General features: G+C 33.1%; 1 protein-coding gene across 10 annotated transcripts in view; it reads right to left on the bottom strand.

The window, feature by feature from the left end:
- Positions 1-211: 211 nt before the first annotated feature.
- Positions 212-16702, bottom strand: part of LOC111429584 (bromodomain adjacent to zinc finger domain 2B toutatis) — an 89072-nt gene continuing 72581 nt past the window's right edge. For 4 of the 10 annotated variants that reach the window (XM_023065528.2, XM_023065538.2, XM_023065533.2 and 1 more), the window contains 16 exons: positions 16369-16633; positions 16012-16314; positions 15656-15967; positions 15481-15599; positions 15273-15424; positions 15021-15219; positions 14701-14766; positions 14511-14555; positions 9903-9956; positions 8478-9376; positions 8224-8422; positions 6636-8159; positions 6391-6566; positions 6064-6331; positions 1687-2399; positions 212-1629 (listed from right to left, as the gene is read on the bottom strand). In XM_023065528.2, the coding sequence (XP_022921296.2) occupies positions 1473-1629; positions 1687-2399; positions 6064-6331; positions 6391-6566; positions 6636-8159; positions 8224-8422; positions 8478-9376; positions 9903-9956; positions 14511-14555; positions 14701-14766; positions 15021-15219; positions 15273-15424; positions 15481-15599; positions 15656-15967; positions 16012-16314; positions 16369-16633 (5451 nt within the window). In that variant the 3' untranslated portion in view covers positions 212-1472. The remainder of the gene's footprint in view (positions 1630-1686; positions 2400-6063; positions 6332-6390; positions 6567-6635; positions 8160-8223; positions 8423-8477; positions 9377-9902; positions 9957-14510; positions 14556-14700; positions 14767-15020; positions 15220-15272; positions 15425-15480; positions 15600-15655; positions 15968-16011; positions 16315-16368; positions 16634-16702) is intronic. The other 6 variants (XM_023065535.2, XM_023065534.2, XM_023065536.2 and 3 more) reach the window with 6 other exon arrangements.

Genomic DNA, 16702 nt, shown 5'->3' with positions numbered 1-16702 from the left:
CATTTAAAAAATAAAAAATAACTGATAGCCAAGGACAGTAGAATCTAAAGATAGATTCTACTGTCCTTGACTGATAGCATAAAAAAAAATACAAATCCCTAATTTTGTATAATTTTTGCTACTCATTTACGAGTTTGTCGGACTTTGTATCTCATCCCTTGTAAAATATATTTTTTTGTCAAAATTGGTAGGTATAAAAAGAAAAACACAGTGACATTTATAATTAAATATAATTATTATAAATATCTTACACTCGAAATACACATCTAGGTTCTAAATTCATTTTTCGCAAATATCTTTAGTCCTTGCAACAAAACTATATTCTACAAACACATTTAGTAGTTCGTATATATCTTTTGTGTAATCACAAAAATCCAAAAAATGGGCAGAATTGAGAGGTGACAGAGAGATAGATAGAGAGAAGAGGAGGAAAAGAGGACGACAAATGAGTCATTTTAAGATCTCGTTTTGATCTACTACAATCTCTAAATATTGAGCGTGGTTCTCATATTTTTTTCTTCTTTTTTTTGTTTGTTATAAAGAGTTTTTATCTTACAATTTATACAATATAATTATCAACAACATGTTTCCTCATCATGATAGAATATTACAAAATGCAAAAATCAGCAAGCACGGAATGATTATGTACAATTAATTTGTTCATTTTGTTTTTATCAGTACCGTCAGTGAAAACATTTTATTTATTTTTTTATTTTTCATTATATTTAATTTCAATCTTAAAAATTAATTTTATTAGAGAACGCGTATTCTCCCTCACACATATTCAAAACGTGGTCGTCATCGTAGAATCAGCAACACTGGGGGTGCCAAAAATAAATACTAAATAGAAAAATCTCATTAAAAACTAGCAATTAAAAAAAAACGTACGAAAACGACTTTTTTGTTCATTACAAAAAAAGACTACATACCAAATAAATAACATTTAAATAAGGTGTAAAAAATACAATACAAATCGTGAGAGGTTACAACTAAGACTAAAAAGTTTTCTTTTCTTTTCAAATTTAATACAAATCGGCAAAAATGTCCTTATAAAAAATTCAATATTAAATCACAACATTTTGAACTACACAACACGTATTTTTATCATCGTGTTCTTCTCATTTTTCTTCATGTAATTAATAATGTTATCTCGTTTTGTTTCGATGAATGTATACAAGTAATTACAAATTATGGACAGTAACAAGCTTTAAATCGGTATACCTTTTTTTGTATAAATGTTTTTCTTCAGTTTTTTTTATATATATCACACACTTGAAAATACCTGTATTGTTATTAATTATTTTGTCATATACATTAATCTACCGTTTTTATCTTTTAAATAGTCAAAAAAAACGGGTAAAATTCACTAATAAAATAACCGAACCAATTTTAATTTCTTTTTTTTTAACTTAAACCGCATTGTTCGTCACTTTCACTCTCCGATGATACGGTCTCTTGGGGTAAAGTATTCCTCAACTATGAGAGTTACAAAGCTCATTCCAACGCGCTTCGAAAAACTGACGCATGCAATGTCCCGCTTTTCCCACTGGACTATCATCTTCATTAAACGTCTCACAGTTGTTAAAAATTTGTCTTACATCCATACAAAATTCATCTCTTGATTTATAACTATATATATAACAAATATTATTACATATTAAAATATTAAGCTAATTTAAAACTTACTATAAATCTTGTAATCTCTTCTTAATTGTTGACAAATCCATGGGACATTTAATAATTTTCTTATAAGTAGGGAATTGTTTTGTATTAACTGGAAGTAAAAATGGCCACGCATCATCGTGACACTCCAAATCTTCCAATATCGCCTTACACGGTGCTAGTTCCTTCAATAATTTTTTAGTAAACTTGTCTTTTTTTACATTTTGTGTCGTCGACGGCGACCCAGTATTCGTTAAACTCGAATTAGACACATCACTTTGATTGCAAGGTATCGGTAAATTATTGTCCTCGTTCGTCGTAACAGAGCTATGCGAAGGCGCAGGACTTGGAGGATGCTGCAAATCAGAACTTTCGCTTTCTCTAGCAACTTTGTTTCGTTTCATCGTTTTCTTTTGGGGTTTCTTTGAAATGCAATTTATGCAGTACCATTTACCTCGCGGTACTTTGTATAGTATTGGTTGGATGCAATCAGTGTGATAAGCACGAGGACAAATTTCGCATAAAATTAATCGGGTTCCAGTTGAAGATTGCTTTTTACCACACACTATACAATTTCTTTCCCCGGTTGCTTTATTCATGCATTCGTGGCAGTACCAATCACCGTCGGGGATGTTCTCCATTTTAGGCTTGAAACAATAGGTATGATAACCTTTATCACAACTATCGCAAAGAAGGAGTTTATCTTCGTTGTCGCCACTATTACAAAACTGACAATTCTGTAAATTTAATAAGAAAAAAATTATGATTAGGGAATTTTTCGAAAAATAATTTTAATCTAATTATTAAACGTTATTTAAGTACTATTTATAATTAATCGTTAGTGTGATAATGTGCGAGTGTTTTAGATTTTAATGGAAGTTAGACATTTACTAGGTAACTATTCTATATTAGTTATCTAATGATTCTTCTAGATTTTAGGTGATTATAAATTCGATCTAGAAAAATCTTGATGTAATAAAATTGTGCAATAATTAAACAAGCGCAACATCAGTAGCGTTCAGCCAGGAAGATTATTAAAATTAGTGCACAATAAGGACAGCTTAAGGTATAAAAGTAGAAAACAGTTAACTGACTTTTCTTACAACTATTATAATGCAGAATCATATTGTTAATTAATTCATATTTTGAAATGCATCAAAAATTCATTTTCTGGAATGAGTTATCTTTTTATAGATTCCAAAATATCTATGTTGTTGAGAATTCTTTTAATTTCTTTTGTACCCTTGCCTGGTTAGAAATTCACAGTACGTTCCTAAATTGCTGTATGTTAAGCAAATGTACGTTAAACGAACAGAAAACGTCCATAAGAACACATGCATTTAATTTACATGGTTACTTTGGACTATTACTTTCCAGTAGAGATTGATAATAACTTGGATAACTTGGCCTTGAAAATAATATTACTTCTGGATAACGCATCCTATAACGTTAATATAAAAATAATCTTTTTTTCTATTTACTAAACTCCATTTATGTAAAAGTATAGAAAACTACTATAAAGAATAAACGACTATAAAGAATGTGTGGAATGAATTGGCCCTAATTTGCTGGAGGTAAACAAGCAAATGTAGAAGATCAAAATGAAATCGTGGGCTAAATTGTAGAAATGGAAATATTAAATGAAGTGAAGAAAATTGAAGAATCTATAGAAAACTTTGACCAAAACATGGAACACCCTACGTTCACTACAGCAGTTCTGTTAGACATTAACAAAAGGAAATATTTTAATACTTCAGTGCTTCAGCACCATATAGCTAGATATCTTGCATGTATTTAATGCCAACTTGAAAACAGATGTGATAGTTCAAGTAATGTATAATGATGAAAATAAACGGGATAGTGTCCTTATCGATGCATCAAGTGAACATAAGAAAAGTAAAGCAGAATCTATCAAGTAATACAAGATTTTAACAACAATGTGGTCAAAAATTCCGAGAGTTATGCAAGAAAACGTAATCAATAATAGATTTTCCAGGTCAGTAAGGAAACGCTTCAAAGTGGTCAATTTTACGAATTTGAAACCAACCCACTTTGAAAAATACCTTTTAGTTTTTGAGAAAACAATCTTTGAAGTTTTGAAAAAATTTTCGATGTTGCAATTTTCATCGATAATTTTCAAAATTCGTTATAAAACTAATTTCTTGAAGGATCCTTGTGGAAATATCACCAATTATTAATTAAAGTATCATCCTCTTTATAATACAAAAAGTCGTTTTGAAAAATCACTTTTAGTTCTTGAGAAATAAATTTTTGAAATGATCGACAATTTTTTCGAATTTTGCAATTTTCACCGATTAAGTTTTAAAAAGTCGTATAAAATGCAGTTCTTGGAATATGAGTATGAAAAATTCCAAAAGTGTTAATAAAAGTGTCTTCTTTCCAATGAACCAACCCACTTTAAAAAAATCCTTTTAGTTTATGAGAAAACAATATTTGTAGTTTTGATAAAATTTTCGATATTGCAATTTTCATCGATAACTTTCAAAATTCGCTATAACATTAATTTCTTGAAGGATCGTTGTGGAAATATCACCAATTATTAATTAAAGTATCCTCTTTTTAATGCCAAAAGCCGTTTTGAAAAATCACTTTTAGTTCTTGAGAAATAAATTTTTGAAATAATCGACAATTTTTTCGAATTTTGCAATTTTAGCCGATTAAATTTTAATAATTCGTATAAAATCGATTTTTTAGAATATGACTATGCAAATTTCCCAATATGTTAATAAAAGTATCCTCTTTCCAATGAACCAACCCACTTTGAAAAATACCTTTTAGTTTTTGAGAAAACAATATTTAAAGTATTGAAATATGAGTATGAAATATCGCCAATTATTAATTAAAGTATCCTCTTTTTAGAGTTGCTTCGTTAGTTAAATCAGTATCAAAAAAGTTCATTTTGTATCTTGGATCCAAATAAGTTGATATATCTTATCAGCTTTAAACAGAACTCTACAATTTGGACAGAAGAAATATTCACAGACGATTGCAACGGAGATTATTCCAAGATCTATACTTGTAAATTATTTTTCCTCTAACCCAACCCATCCCACAAGACGCTTAGGAGAGCGAAGGCGACTCCTCATGTTGTATATATTATTAAATAACAAAAATGCCATGTATAACTATAGAGCTGGTCTGGTAAATAAAATAAAATAAAAAACGTGCAGTTTGAAACGAGTTAAACAAATGAAGTATTACATAAGTGATTAAAACTATGAGAAACACTCAAACCGCGTAACCGGAAGTCGTCCTTTATCTGAATCTATCCATCATTTTTTACACGGCATTTTACATAAGATAAATGCATGAAAATTTGTATGAGCCTTTATAATCATGAAAATATATAGATATTAAAGATTAGTCAAATTGCGTAACCGGAAGTGGTCACATTTATTCATTTAGGAAGTTCATATTCAAACCTGCTTTGAGATTGAGTGCAAGAAAAACGTTCTAGTCGATTCATTTGGAGTATTTCATGAATTTTTATGGTTAGTATAGCTACCGCTACATTTTCTTTATTTCCTTCGCCTGTTTTAGTTTCTAAATGGATACGAAGAAGAGATTGTACTTCTCTTGATAAGGAAGATCTCTTAAGAGTTGGTAAATGTTGAATTGTACTAATTAACGGGTCTGAGGTTACTAATAATATATGTAAAAGATCTTCATTGCACTTAATTCTATAGATTTTTCGGGTGTGGTTTTTCCAATATGTTCTATATTCTTTGTGTCTAGCCTCAAGAACGTCTTCTGATAAATGGCCATTTGGATACAGCTTTACATATAATTTTGTAACATTAGTTACTTTTGACAGCAGATAAGAACACAACTAAAATACTGGAACACATCAACTTTAAAATTAGTGGACAGCGTCAATGAGATAAAATTAGAACATTATTGACTTTGATATTTTTAACTGGAAGGAAGCAAATCCAATGACAAAGACGTGAAGTTTCTTTTTTTGGCAGTGATCATTTATATAGATTTTATAGTTCTATGCCCAAAGATAAATTTGATGACTGGAACACTCTATAGGAATGAATTGAAGATGAAAGCAAGCTAGCTGCTATTTCCTAAAATCATATATTCAACACCAAATTTGCATTAGTATTGCACCTAAGTCTCTTAACCTATGCTGTTGAGTGTACCCACTATTAAATCGTCTATTAAATGCATTAAAAATTAAAGTGTTATGGATCAGCAATTTTATTTAAATTTGACATAAAAAGTAACTAAAATCATTAAGAACCGTTTCAGTTGATTTCGATTGTTTAAAAATTTAAGACAAAAAAAAATTTTTTAGAAAAGTCAGTTATCATGCAAATTAATAAGGTTAAATTAAAATTATAAAAGAAGAACGGAAAAAGCACAAGCACCCACACTCAGCTTGCTGTTATATTTGCGAGCTCTCTGTTTATTAAAGACATGAGGTAGGCTCACAGCTTTCATAATACTCTTATCCCAAGCGATGGACGCCTCGAGGGAATACAAGCACATCGCGAGTTGCGCTGACGTTTGTGACCGAATGATCGCCTCTCGCCATACAACCAAACCTTTCGGAACCTCGTCAAAAGGCAACGGTGGCTGAACCGGGGCTGGATTCCCGGCCGCCTCCTGGGCGATTGCTGCCAAATTCGGATCCCCGCTACTGGAATAATTACATTTCAATGCAAATACAACGATCATCATCAAAAAATAAATTTTTACCTGGCTCCTAATGGAGGTTTCAAATACCTTCGTTCTATAGCCGCTTCTAGCGATCGTAATCGTTCTTTTGCCACATACACTATGTCATCAGGAGTATCGTTTTCTTCGCGACTTGGCGGTCTCCATCCTTTTACTTGCATACTTGCATTTGCTACTTTATCTTCTAAAGCTTCTACCTAAAAAGATCAACAAAAAGACATCCAGTTAAATAAAATATAAATACGTTTAATTGTATAAAATCTTACTTGTTCAAGAAGAAACAAATCAACTCTATTAGCTACAAGTTCACTCCATGCATGTAATCGATCAGGAGCGGGTGTATTCAAATCTTCCAACATTTCAACAGGTTCACAATCAGCAGGAGTTAATTCAGTACTTTCTTTTTGACCTTCTTCAATGTGAAGTTTTGAAGGATCTTCATACATCATTTGCATAATTGTTAAAACACTCCTCTTTAATTCCCTCTCCCTTGCTCCGCGTACATGAAGGTTATCCAAAACTTGTTTGAGTTGTTCAACTTCTAAAACTCTCCACCAACCGAATCTTTTGTCTTTAGGTATGGTGGCTCTTTCGCAAGCTTTTGGTAGTCCATGGACTTTTATGTATTCCAATTGAGCGCTTTCTTCGGCTGTCATTTGTAACGGAGCTGGACTGTCGCAGTTTGATGAGATGTAAGTGGAAGAACAACTTGGAGGTGGAAAAACGGGGATTTTTAATTCTGTGAGATTATCTCTGGTACAAGCTCCAACTCCATTATCCCAACGATTTCCAGCTGTAAGATTTATACCTTTACAACTTTGACCGTCTTTAGGTAAGATGCTAAACCATTTTTTATCGTGTTCTCTGTCTTCATCAGGTTCGGTTTTAATTTCAGTCTTTATATCGGTTTTCAGTTCATTTAAAATCTCATTTTTTAAGTCTTCTTTAGCTTCCGGTTTTACATCACCTTTGAGATCTTCCTCGGTTTTGTTCTCCCTTTCCATACATTCGCCTAGTTTTTCGAAAAGATTAAACTTCTTCGTGATTTGTTCGATTTCTGGCTCAGATTTTACCTCCACTTTAATACTGTTCTCGGTAATATGATTTATCTCATTTACGTTAGTTACAATTGGATCAGTTACATTTATGATTGTTTGATTTATTTGTTCTGGTTGAGATTCCATTTTTTGTTCCTTCTCCTTATCTAAACTTTGAACAATTCTATCAACACTCTTTCTTAACTCCTCTAAATTATGATTTGTACAATCGGTTATTTCTCCATTTTCTATCACTTCTAACCGGTTTGTAACTTTGCGATGCTCGTTATCGTTATCATCGATGATTTTTTCTTGTACCATCTTGTTTTCTTTATCCTCCAAACTATCCTTTTCTTGTTCTTTTACCTCATCTTTTATGGTCTCTTTAGTTTCGTTATTGTTACCAACAATGTTACTAACTTCTTTGTCGACTTCTTTGTCGTTGATTGGTTCAACTTGAAATAAAATTTTGTTTACGTCGTCCAAACTTTTAACATCTTGGGATGCCTTAATTTCGTCTTCTTTTTCAACTTCTTCCAAAAACTCAGGTTCTGCAGATTCCATTCCTTCTACAAACACTCCACCAGCTTTGGGAAGGGACCAATATCTTCTCCAATATCGATCTTGACCAAAACAAGTTGCTCTTAATTGATGTGCAGACGAATTTAATGATTGAAGTTGAACCTCTGAGGCTTTTTGTATTTTTTCTATTTTTTTACCTAGTTCTTCGCCAGACAACTTATTATCTTCTTCCTGCAGAAAAAGTAGTATTTAATTTTTTTTTTAATACAAACCAACCATATTTTTGTTAACTTACTTCTTCTGGTTGCGTGATAACACTTTCATTTTCACTCATTTCATTTTCTTCATCTTCGTGATCCATTATGATTGGGTCTTCTTTGTGTGTTGTGGCTGGAGAATCAATTGGTCCTTCAACTGATTCTCCATCAATTTTGAGATGGACTGCTTTTTCAACTGCTTCTGTTCTAACTTTGCGGCTATGCAACATTCGTAATCTAAAAAGAATCAAATAAGAACAAAACCTAAGTACATAAAATAAATATTTCGTACTTTCTAATTTTTGCGTCCAATAACCATTTTTCTTTTTTGCACTGAGCGACGGTTTCTAAAGAACCTTCGATTTGTCGAATAACGGCTTTATTTTGTAATAACTCGTTACAAAGGAACGCTAATATAGCTGCTTTATGAGTCGGAGATAGCGAAAGAAACGGCTTATCTTTAAGTAAATCGGACATTTTCCAAGTAGGATTTTCGTGTAATAATTCGTAATAAGTCGCGTTTTTTCCAGCTTGTGTTTGTTGCATTTCGCATTCGTTTTGATGATGGTCGGCAACTCTTTTTTCGCGATCCCTTTCAAAATGGACGCCCGTTAAAGATTTAACTTCTCCAGTAGCATTCGCATACAGATATATTCTTAAAATTTCCGAGATATTCGCGTGGGTGATGTCGGCTTGTCGTAAACTTTGCCCAAGAATTGTCGTGTGTCTGGCTGGATTTGGAATTCCAGGATCTTCAATCGCACACACTATCAAATGTGTCATAACGGATAATAATTCCTCTTCCGCTTCATTACTCGCATCGTTGTATAAAAGTGCTTGTTGTAAAGAATCTAAAGTCGGTAAACTTTCCATATCGAAACCTAAAGTTTCGCCGAAATTATGCAAAAATTCAAAAACCATTAAAACATCTGCAAAAGCTTTTCCAGGTAATTTTAACCCTGGTATTCTTGTGAATTCTGGTAATGGTTTTTGATCGAGTTCTAAATCTTCGCAAGGTTTCCTAAGCTCAGTTAATATCTCCATTTCGATTCGTCTTTGTTCCAATTTTTTTTCTTTGTTCGCTTGCTTTTCAGCTAAAATTTGTTGTTTTTTACGTTCGCGTTCTTCTAATTTTCGCCGACTTTCTAACGCTTTCACTAATGCTAGATGTTGCCTTCTTCTTTCCCTCTCCTAATGAAAAAAAAAATAATAAAAATGATTTATTTTAATTTTTAAACTTAAGCATATTTAAATTATATTTTTGCCATGCTGTCACCAAAGAATAAATATAATGTTAGTTAGTAAAGCGATGCTTTTTTAAAAATTGTTGTTAATCGACTTATTTCAGGTTTGTTAGCCCCTTATTGTTACTAAATGTACTTAATAGAATGTTTTGAAAAATAAATAAGTACATTTAATAATAATAGTATATTTTAAAAACATCAGTAAAAAAATCGTTTTAGTTTAGATTAATTATAAAAGTGCAAGACATAATAATAATTTCCTATTGGCCAATTTTGAAACCTAAACAGTACCAAAATATAAAATAAGTAAAACACCAGAACAATAAAACGGAAAGCGTAGCTGCGACAGAAAGAAAGTAGGTGAAACAGAGAAAAAAATTAAATAAGAAAAATATAGTAGAAATGCAAATAATGTAGTAAGATGAATATATATGATAGACGTTTTGACAAATATTTTATGTCAAGAGCCATACCAATTCGACAGTGTAGAGCATTTCTCGCTGTTTACTGATCTCCTGTATGTACATCTATGGGAGAAAAACAGCGTAACAATATTTACACAAGCCACAAAATTAAAACAAAATAATAATAATAAAAACGGTAAACATGGCTAGAGACACATTTAACGCTAATTCGTGAAAATATGAGTATGAATCAAACTAATAAAACATACGCATATACACTAAAGGTCACACACAAAGTAAGTACTATTCAATCCAACAACATGTCAGTTTTTTTAAATTTTATTTATTTAAATCAAAGTACCAAAAGTTTTCAAACATTTTCAATACATACATATATGTTTTAACAGTTTCAAAAGATTCATATCAAAAACATTTTTATTGTAATCATTTCAAGGTTACATTATCATATTTGGAATTTAACAAAATTTAAGATTAAAAAGTTAACACGATATTTATATTTGTAACTTGACTTTTATATTCTCATAGCTTAAAATATCCACTATTTTTATTGTTCTTTGGAATACCTTTGTTTACCTTTTGAAAATCTTTTGTGGACTACCCAAAGTTACGCAACTGTTTGGAATCAACTAGAGAGTGTTGTTAAATAGGTTGGAAAAAAATTCTTGGAATGCTTAAGTTTCATATATAGCAACGAATCTCAAATTAGAGATCGCCAATTCTTAAGCGCGGATCACACTAGGCTGCTTGCCAGCCGCGAGTTGTAGAAACAGCTACTGCCAACTGTTAGGTAAACTTAGATGCAAGAGACAACGTATTGAGACGGTTTATTAGTTGCCCTCTCTGTCCTGATGGAGGAGATGATTAGTAGAACATGGATGAAATATGGGAATAAATTATATGGGTGAAATCCCAAACAGATACTAGTGAGATTTGTGATTATTGCGGAGCATGATGATTTTATCAAGTTTCAAATTTTATCAAGACTTCAAACGATTATATCCTGTTGCAGGATGACAAAAAGTCATGGAAAAATTAGCAACTTATCAGTTCAGAGAATTAGAATGTTCCTGAAGTTGAATGAAAATGAATCGTTAACTGGTATTTTAGAATTGTGAAGAAATTCGTCCTTAAATGTAATGATTGTAGATGCTGTAAGGGTATTGCAGCATCTACAATCATCATATTATCAATCAGCTTGGTGTGAGCATAAAATTCGGCTAGTGAAATTGGACATGTTCTATTTTGATAGCCTCCTGGTGACTAGCTGCCATCAGCGAGTAGCGCAGTCTGACCACTCAAGCAGCGGATGAGCGGCGAGTAAACCAGCACGTGCCACGTGGTCCTTTGTTTATGTTTCGATGTCTATTTTGTTAATATTATCTTTAATTACTAATTCAGTTGGCAGTGACCCACCCTTAACAACTGCTTAATTAATTATTTACGTGAACTCACAGACAAGATGGTTGCTGAAAACAGCAGCTGGGCTGGGGAAATAGAAAGAAGAATACTGGAAATCCGCAGAAATATAAAGTACCGGACGCGAACTCAAAAACTGGTAAACAGCACAGACGTCTTCGAAAAGAAGATCCTGAGGAGGATTGAGAGAACTTTTTCAGGCTGGTTAGTCAGGCTGAATTCTTCATTTATTGTAGTGGCTGCTATTTTGACCGGTAGGTTTCTGGATTGGAGGCTAGTGTGTAAGTTATGGTTACCCAATACCTTCATGTATTATTCATGTGAGGGCATATATGCGATGCATGTTTCGGGGTGGTATATGGCTCAATACTGGAAGCCATTCCATTAGAGTAGATTTGAAAACCCTTCATCATTCACGATCAATTTCATCGTGTTATTGAGTTGAGCATCGATTCTGTGGACATGAGGACTGTTAAGCCACACTATGACTCACAGTATTCAATGGTTGAGAAGACGGGCTCAATGCTCTTGAGCATAGGGTGGAGGCCAATGCACCCCATGTTGTCCCACAAAGCTTTTTCCTTGTTTTTACTTTCTCCGCTGTTTTGGTTCTGGTTTTTTGAAAGACAGCGTTCTATCAAGTGTATCGCCTAGGTATTTCTATGTTTTCGCTAATTGTATTCTAAGCTTTCTGGCACCGAGTTTATTATTTAGCTGGAAACATGTTACCTCAGTTTTGCTGGCGTTTGGTTGAAAGCGCCATTTCCAGAAGTACCTTCCCAGATTCTCTAGACGATATAACCAGGAACTATACATCTACTACAAGGAGCCAATGCCCTCCGAATGCATCAATATCCAGAGATTGGGCTGCGCAGGTCATGTAGCCAGGATAAAGAAGGGAAGAACACCGAAGCAACTGCTTAATAGGAGAGTGTAAGGAGTAAGACCTAGGGGAAGGCCGAGACCAAAACGGGAGGACAAGATGGACAGGGACGCCAGGGATATACTTTATTTCAGAAACTGGAGGAAAGTCGTGGATAGAGAGGTTTCGAGACAAAAATTGAGAGAGGCCAAGAACCGCTAAGGGTTTGTGGAGCCATTGAAAAAGAAGAAGTCATTATACGAACCTATACTTTGTAGATTGTCCACCAGCTCACGGATTAATCATGCCATTATGCACAGGTGCCTATATGATAATATGATATGGCTGGAGTTGTTTCTGTTAGTGCTGCGTAACAGTAAACACGCATAGTCAGTAATTTCTTTGAAGATGACATACAACAAAACAGATTTTTAATTATTGTTGACGAACAAGTTGGAGTAAAAAAGTGAGAAGCACCAATTCGACGTCTACAAATCACTGCAGATCAACGGAAAGCAATACAGGCGTATTGATTGAAGCAGCTAATTGTGCATAACCCCAGTGATATACAACATGGGCACTAAATCAAACCAACAGGCATTATATTGGAGTATGCGAAACCATTAATGAGATGTGGAAACATGTGAAGCGAACTTTTGGAATGAAGAGTGTCACAGTTCTTTAAATATTCATATAGCGCGTCAATCAGAATATGGTATCAGAAGGATGATTTTGACATCATGGTTCTTGTTAAATAGACTAATGTTAAATTTGAAATCGATGAAGCACGTTTTCAGGCACGTTATAAATAATGGCAGTGTAAAATTTAACTCATCAGAGTCCAAACCATCTACACTTAAACTAAAATGTGGAACTTGGGAATTCTCTTCAATGGAATGTGTTTGGAAACTATATTTTTTCTAACGACTTAGATGCAGGAGACAAAGTATTAAGACGGCTTATTAGTTCCCCTCTCTGTCCTGCGTGCAAACAAAACGTTAAAACTCATCTTAGTCTAAAGAACCAAGAAACTAAGGTATCTCAGAGATGACTAGTAGAACATGGATGAAATATGGGAATAAATTAAATGGGTGAAATCCCAAACAGATACTAATGAGATTTATGATTATTGCGGAGCATGATGATTTTATCAAGTTTCACATTTTATCAAGACTTCAAACGATTATATTCTGTTGTAGGATGACTAAAAGTGATGGAAAAGTTAGCAAGTCACCTACAATACAGTAAGTAACCTCGCCTAACTGGGCTCGTCGCACAATATTAAAGTTAACTTATCAGTTCAAAGAATTAGAATGTTCCTGAAATTTATCCTTGGATGTAATTATTGTAGGTATCGTCAGGGTATTGCTGAAGAGAGAGAGATTGCTGAGAATCGTTTTCATACCAACATGTCGCCTTTTTATAGTCTAGATTAAAAGAAAATATATTGTTATGTAACAAAGGACGTAATTCCATTAGTTAAACTAATTCACTACTGTTGCTTTAGACCGTTTTTCCGATGGCATATCCAAAATGAGGCAACCAGTTGCTTGCCTTTAGACAATAAATTACAGGATGCATGCGACCAAGTAATCGCGCAGTCAACCGTAAACATAGGCATAATGACTATTAATTGAGAGGAATTCGTTTCAGTTTTTTCACTTTGCAATAAAATAAATCCCCACATATCGTCACTATAACTTATTCAGTGCTTAAGTAAAGATGGTTGTGGATAAACCAGTTTATTGTGTAAAATGCGGAAAATAATCTGTTTTAATATTACTTGTTGAATTAGTGTTACATACATTTCTGCTTATTTAATTTTTTCATGCTCTATGTACAAAAACTTTTGGTACTGAGCTGCTTCCAAGCTCAGCTTGTTTTAACATCATGATGTGCAAACATGTTATTACATTCTATACATGTATTTCTGGGACTGCTTGCATAATTTTAACCTCATCTACATTTGTTAAACATATTACCTGTATTATTTTTTTAACTGAATAGAAATGTTTCGGATACTTTTCAAGTGGACACACTTTTTTATCATTAAATCAAGCTTATTTTGATGACTTGATGACTGAGTTAAAAATTGTCTAAAACGCGTATACAGTTTCAAAAAATGTACTATTTAGTTTCTAAGATATGAATCAAACTCGAAACGTTTAAAACATTTTGTACATAACAAAAACTCATTAATATTAGACAAACAAGATCTATACGTTCTCTAATATGATGATTTATGTGTATTAAATAATTATTAATACGTGAACAAGAAAATATGATGATTAATCTTTTTATACAAAATGAATTTGAAAGCGTGATTTTTCCTTTTCTCTACGTTAGTTTTAGAAAATACAATTTTTATTTGAACATACCTGTTCTTTAAGGATAGCGTTTTGTTGTCTTTTCAATTCTCTCTCCTGCAACAAAATTGAAATGACGTTTCGTATAAAGTAAACTAAAAAAGTTGATACAATAATTTACTTTAATATCAAAAAAAATTTTAAATTATTTTTAATTCATGCCCCATAAATTAAAATAATATAAAATAAATATTTGTATTACCTGTTGTTTTCGTTGTTGCTCTTCCTGCTTATGCTTTTCAATCTCCTCTTGTCGCTTACGCTTTGCCTGTCATGCAACACAACAGCTCATAACAGTAACATAAAACAACGAAATCGCTTTCAAGTCATTTTTTTTTTTTTAATTCGTTTTTGTAAAGTTTTTTTTATTATCAATTAAACATCTTTTAGTAGAAATTTAAGCATGCTCGAATTTTATATAAAATTTTATAGTTTTTATCAACATGCATTTTCCACAAAAAATACGAAAAAAACATAATTATTTTAGTTCAAATTGTTTGTAATATTAAAGTTTTAATTTACCTCGAGTAGTTGTTGGGATTTCGCCTCTCGATCTCGCCGAGCTGCTTCTTGTCTTTCAGACTTCTCTATTTCTCTTTGAATTCGAGCTTGCTCTCTGTCTAATCTTGCAGCTGCCCGGGCGGCTTGTTGTCTTCTTGCCACTTCTATTCGTTGTTCCACTGGAAGGCTCGTTCTCATTGTAGATTTGATTTCGTCCAATCTAAAAATATAAAGATGATTTAGACGGCTATATTTTGAATTAAATTGAATTACCTTCGTAAAACTTCGTCTTCAGACAATCTTAAAACATCAGCTTCACTAACATGTTCTGAAGACATAGGCTGGATGTAGTCACCAATTATCACACGACTACTAAAGGTAAAATTTTCTTTGCTTAGGTCTAAGCTCTTCTGATAATCCAAGTACTAATAAATATTCAATGATAAAGTTTGTTGATGATTATTATTATAAAAATGTTTACCTGTGATACATCAGACATTTGTTTAAATTTATTATTTGAATCAGGGGCAATATATGTGACGTCGCCTTTAACGCAACCGCTTTTTGAGACGCCTCTTATCACCGTCTCTCTTTTCCATCCTTAAAAAATAAAGAAATCAAAAAATTATAAATAAAAATTTGGAGGAGTGAATTACCTCGTTCAAGCGGTAGCCTTAAGGCTCTTTCATCATAATGTTTCTGCTTTTTAGCGATAGTTTCGATTTCCATCTCCGAATCAGTCTGATTAGAATCTGTAAGGTTATCAGAATCTGTTGAAGCATCAACTGTGCTCGAGTCACTTAATGTACCCCTGAATTTTTCCTGCAAAAATTTATTTAATGTTTTTTCGTCACCACCCGATTCCGCTATGTACTGTGCGGCTAAAATATTCGATTTCAACAGTGACATTTGTTGTGTCATGGGAGCATTTGGGTCCAGTATTGGCATAGGTTTTATACCTAAAAAGTCTTTATGCAACGAAAGATTACAATCTGTCGCAATTAATAGTTACCCAATGCTCTACTTTGGGCTAGTAGAGACGCCACTGTATTTTTCTTGGGTTTACTAACGCCTCGACCCAAATTCCTTGGCCTTCCATCTTTGTGATTCGAAGGCATTGGAAGTTCCGTTCCTCTATTGGAAAGATTCGGCGATGTATTCGACGAAGAACAACTATCCAAAAAATCGTTTCGACTAGGAGGTCTTGAAGCCTCAACTGCCGAGAAAAGTTGACTTAGACATGAAGCGGACGAGCTCGAAGGTACAGACGGTGATTGAATTACTTTTCTAGGTTTTGGACCAGGTTTTCTTCGAGCTATACGTAAAAATAATAATTTATTTCTTCTCAAAACAAAAAAGACCAACTTACATATTCTATCTATTCCTATATTAGCCGACATATTACTTAAAGAATTTAGCGATGAACTAGTGTGATTCGATGGTGTCGAAGTAGATGGCTTCAATGATAAATTTAAAGGTCCTTCGGGGGTTGACTCAACACTGGTGTTATTGGTAGTTGCACTGCTAAACGGGGTTGAAGTCGTAATTCCTGAAGGACTACCATTGGCCGTCGGTAATTTTATCACCTCCACTCTGTCGTTGGGTGAACTAGGCGAGACCATCTCAGAATGATCCTGCATAGTTACATTGATATAAAAACAATTTAACAAATCGAAAATCAACAAGAAAACACGTTTTGTCAC

This window comes from Onthophagus taurus, chromosome 7 (assembly GCF_036711975.1).
Source record: "Onthophagus taurus isolate NC chromosome 7, IU_Otau_3.0, whole genome shotgun sequence".
Taxonomy (NCBI): Eukaryota; Metazoa; Arthropoda; class Insecta; order Coleoptera; family Scarabaeidae; genus Onthophagus; species Onthophagus taurus.
The sequence above is the reverse complement of the archived record's forward strand: the minus strand, read 5'-3'. Positions and strand labels throughout refer to the sequence as shown.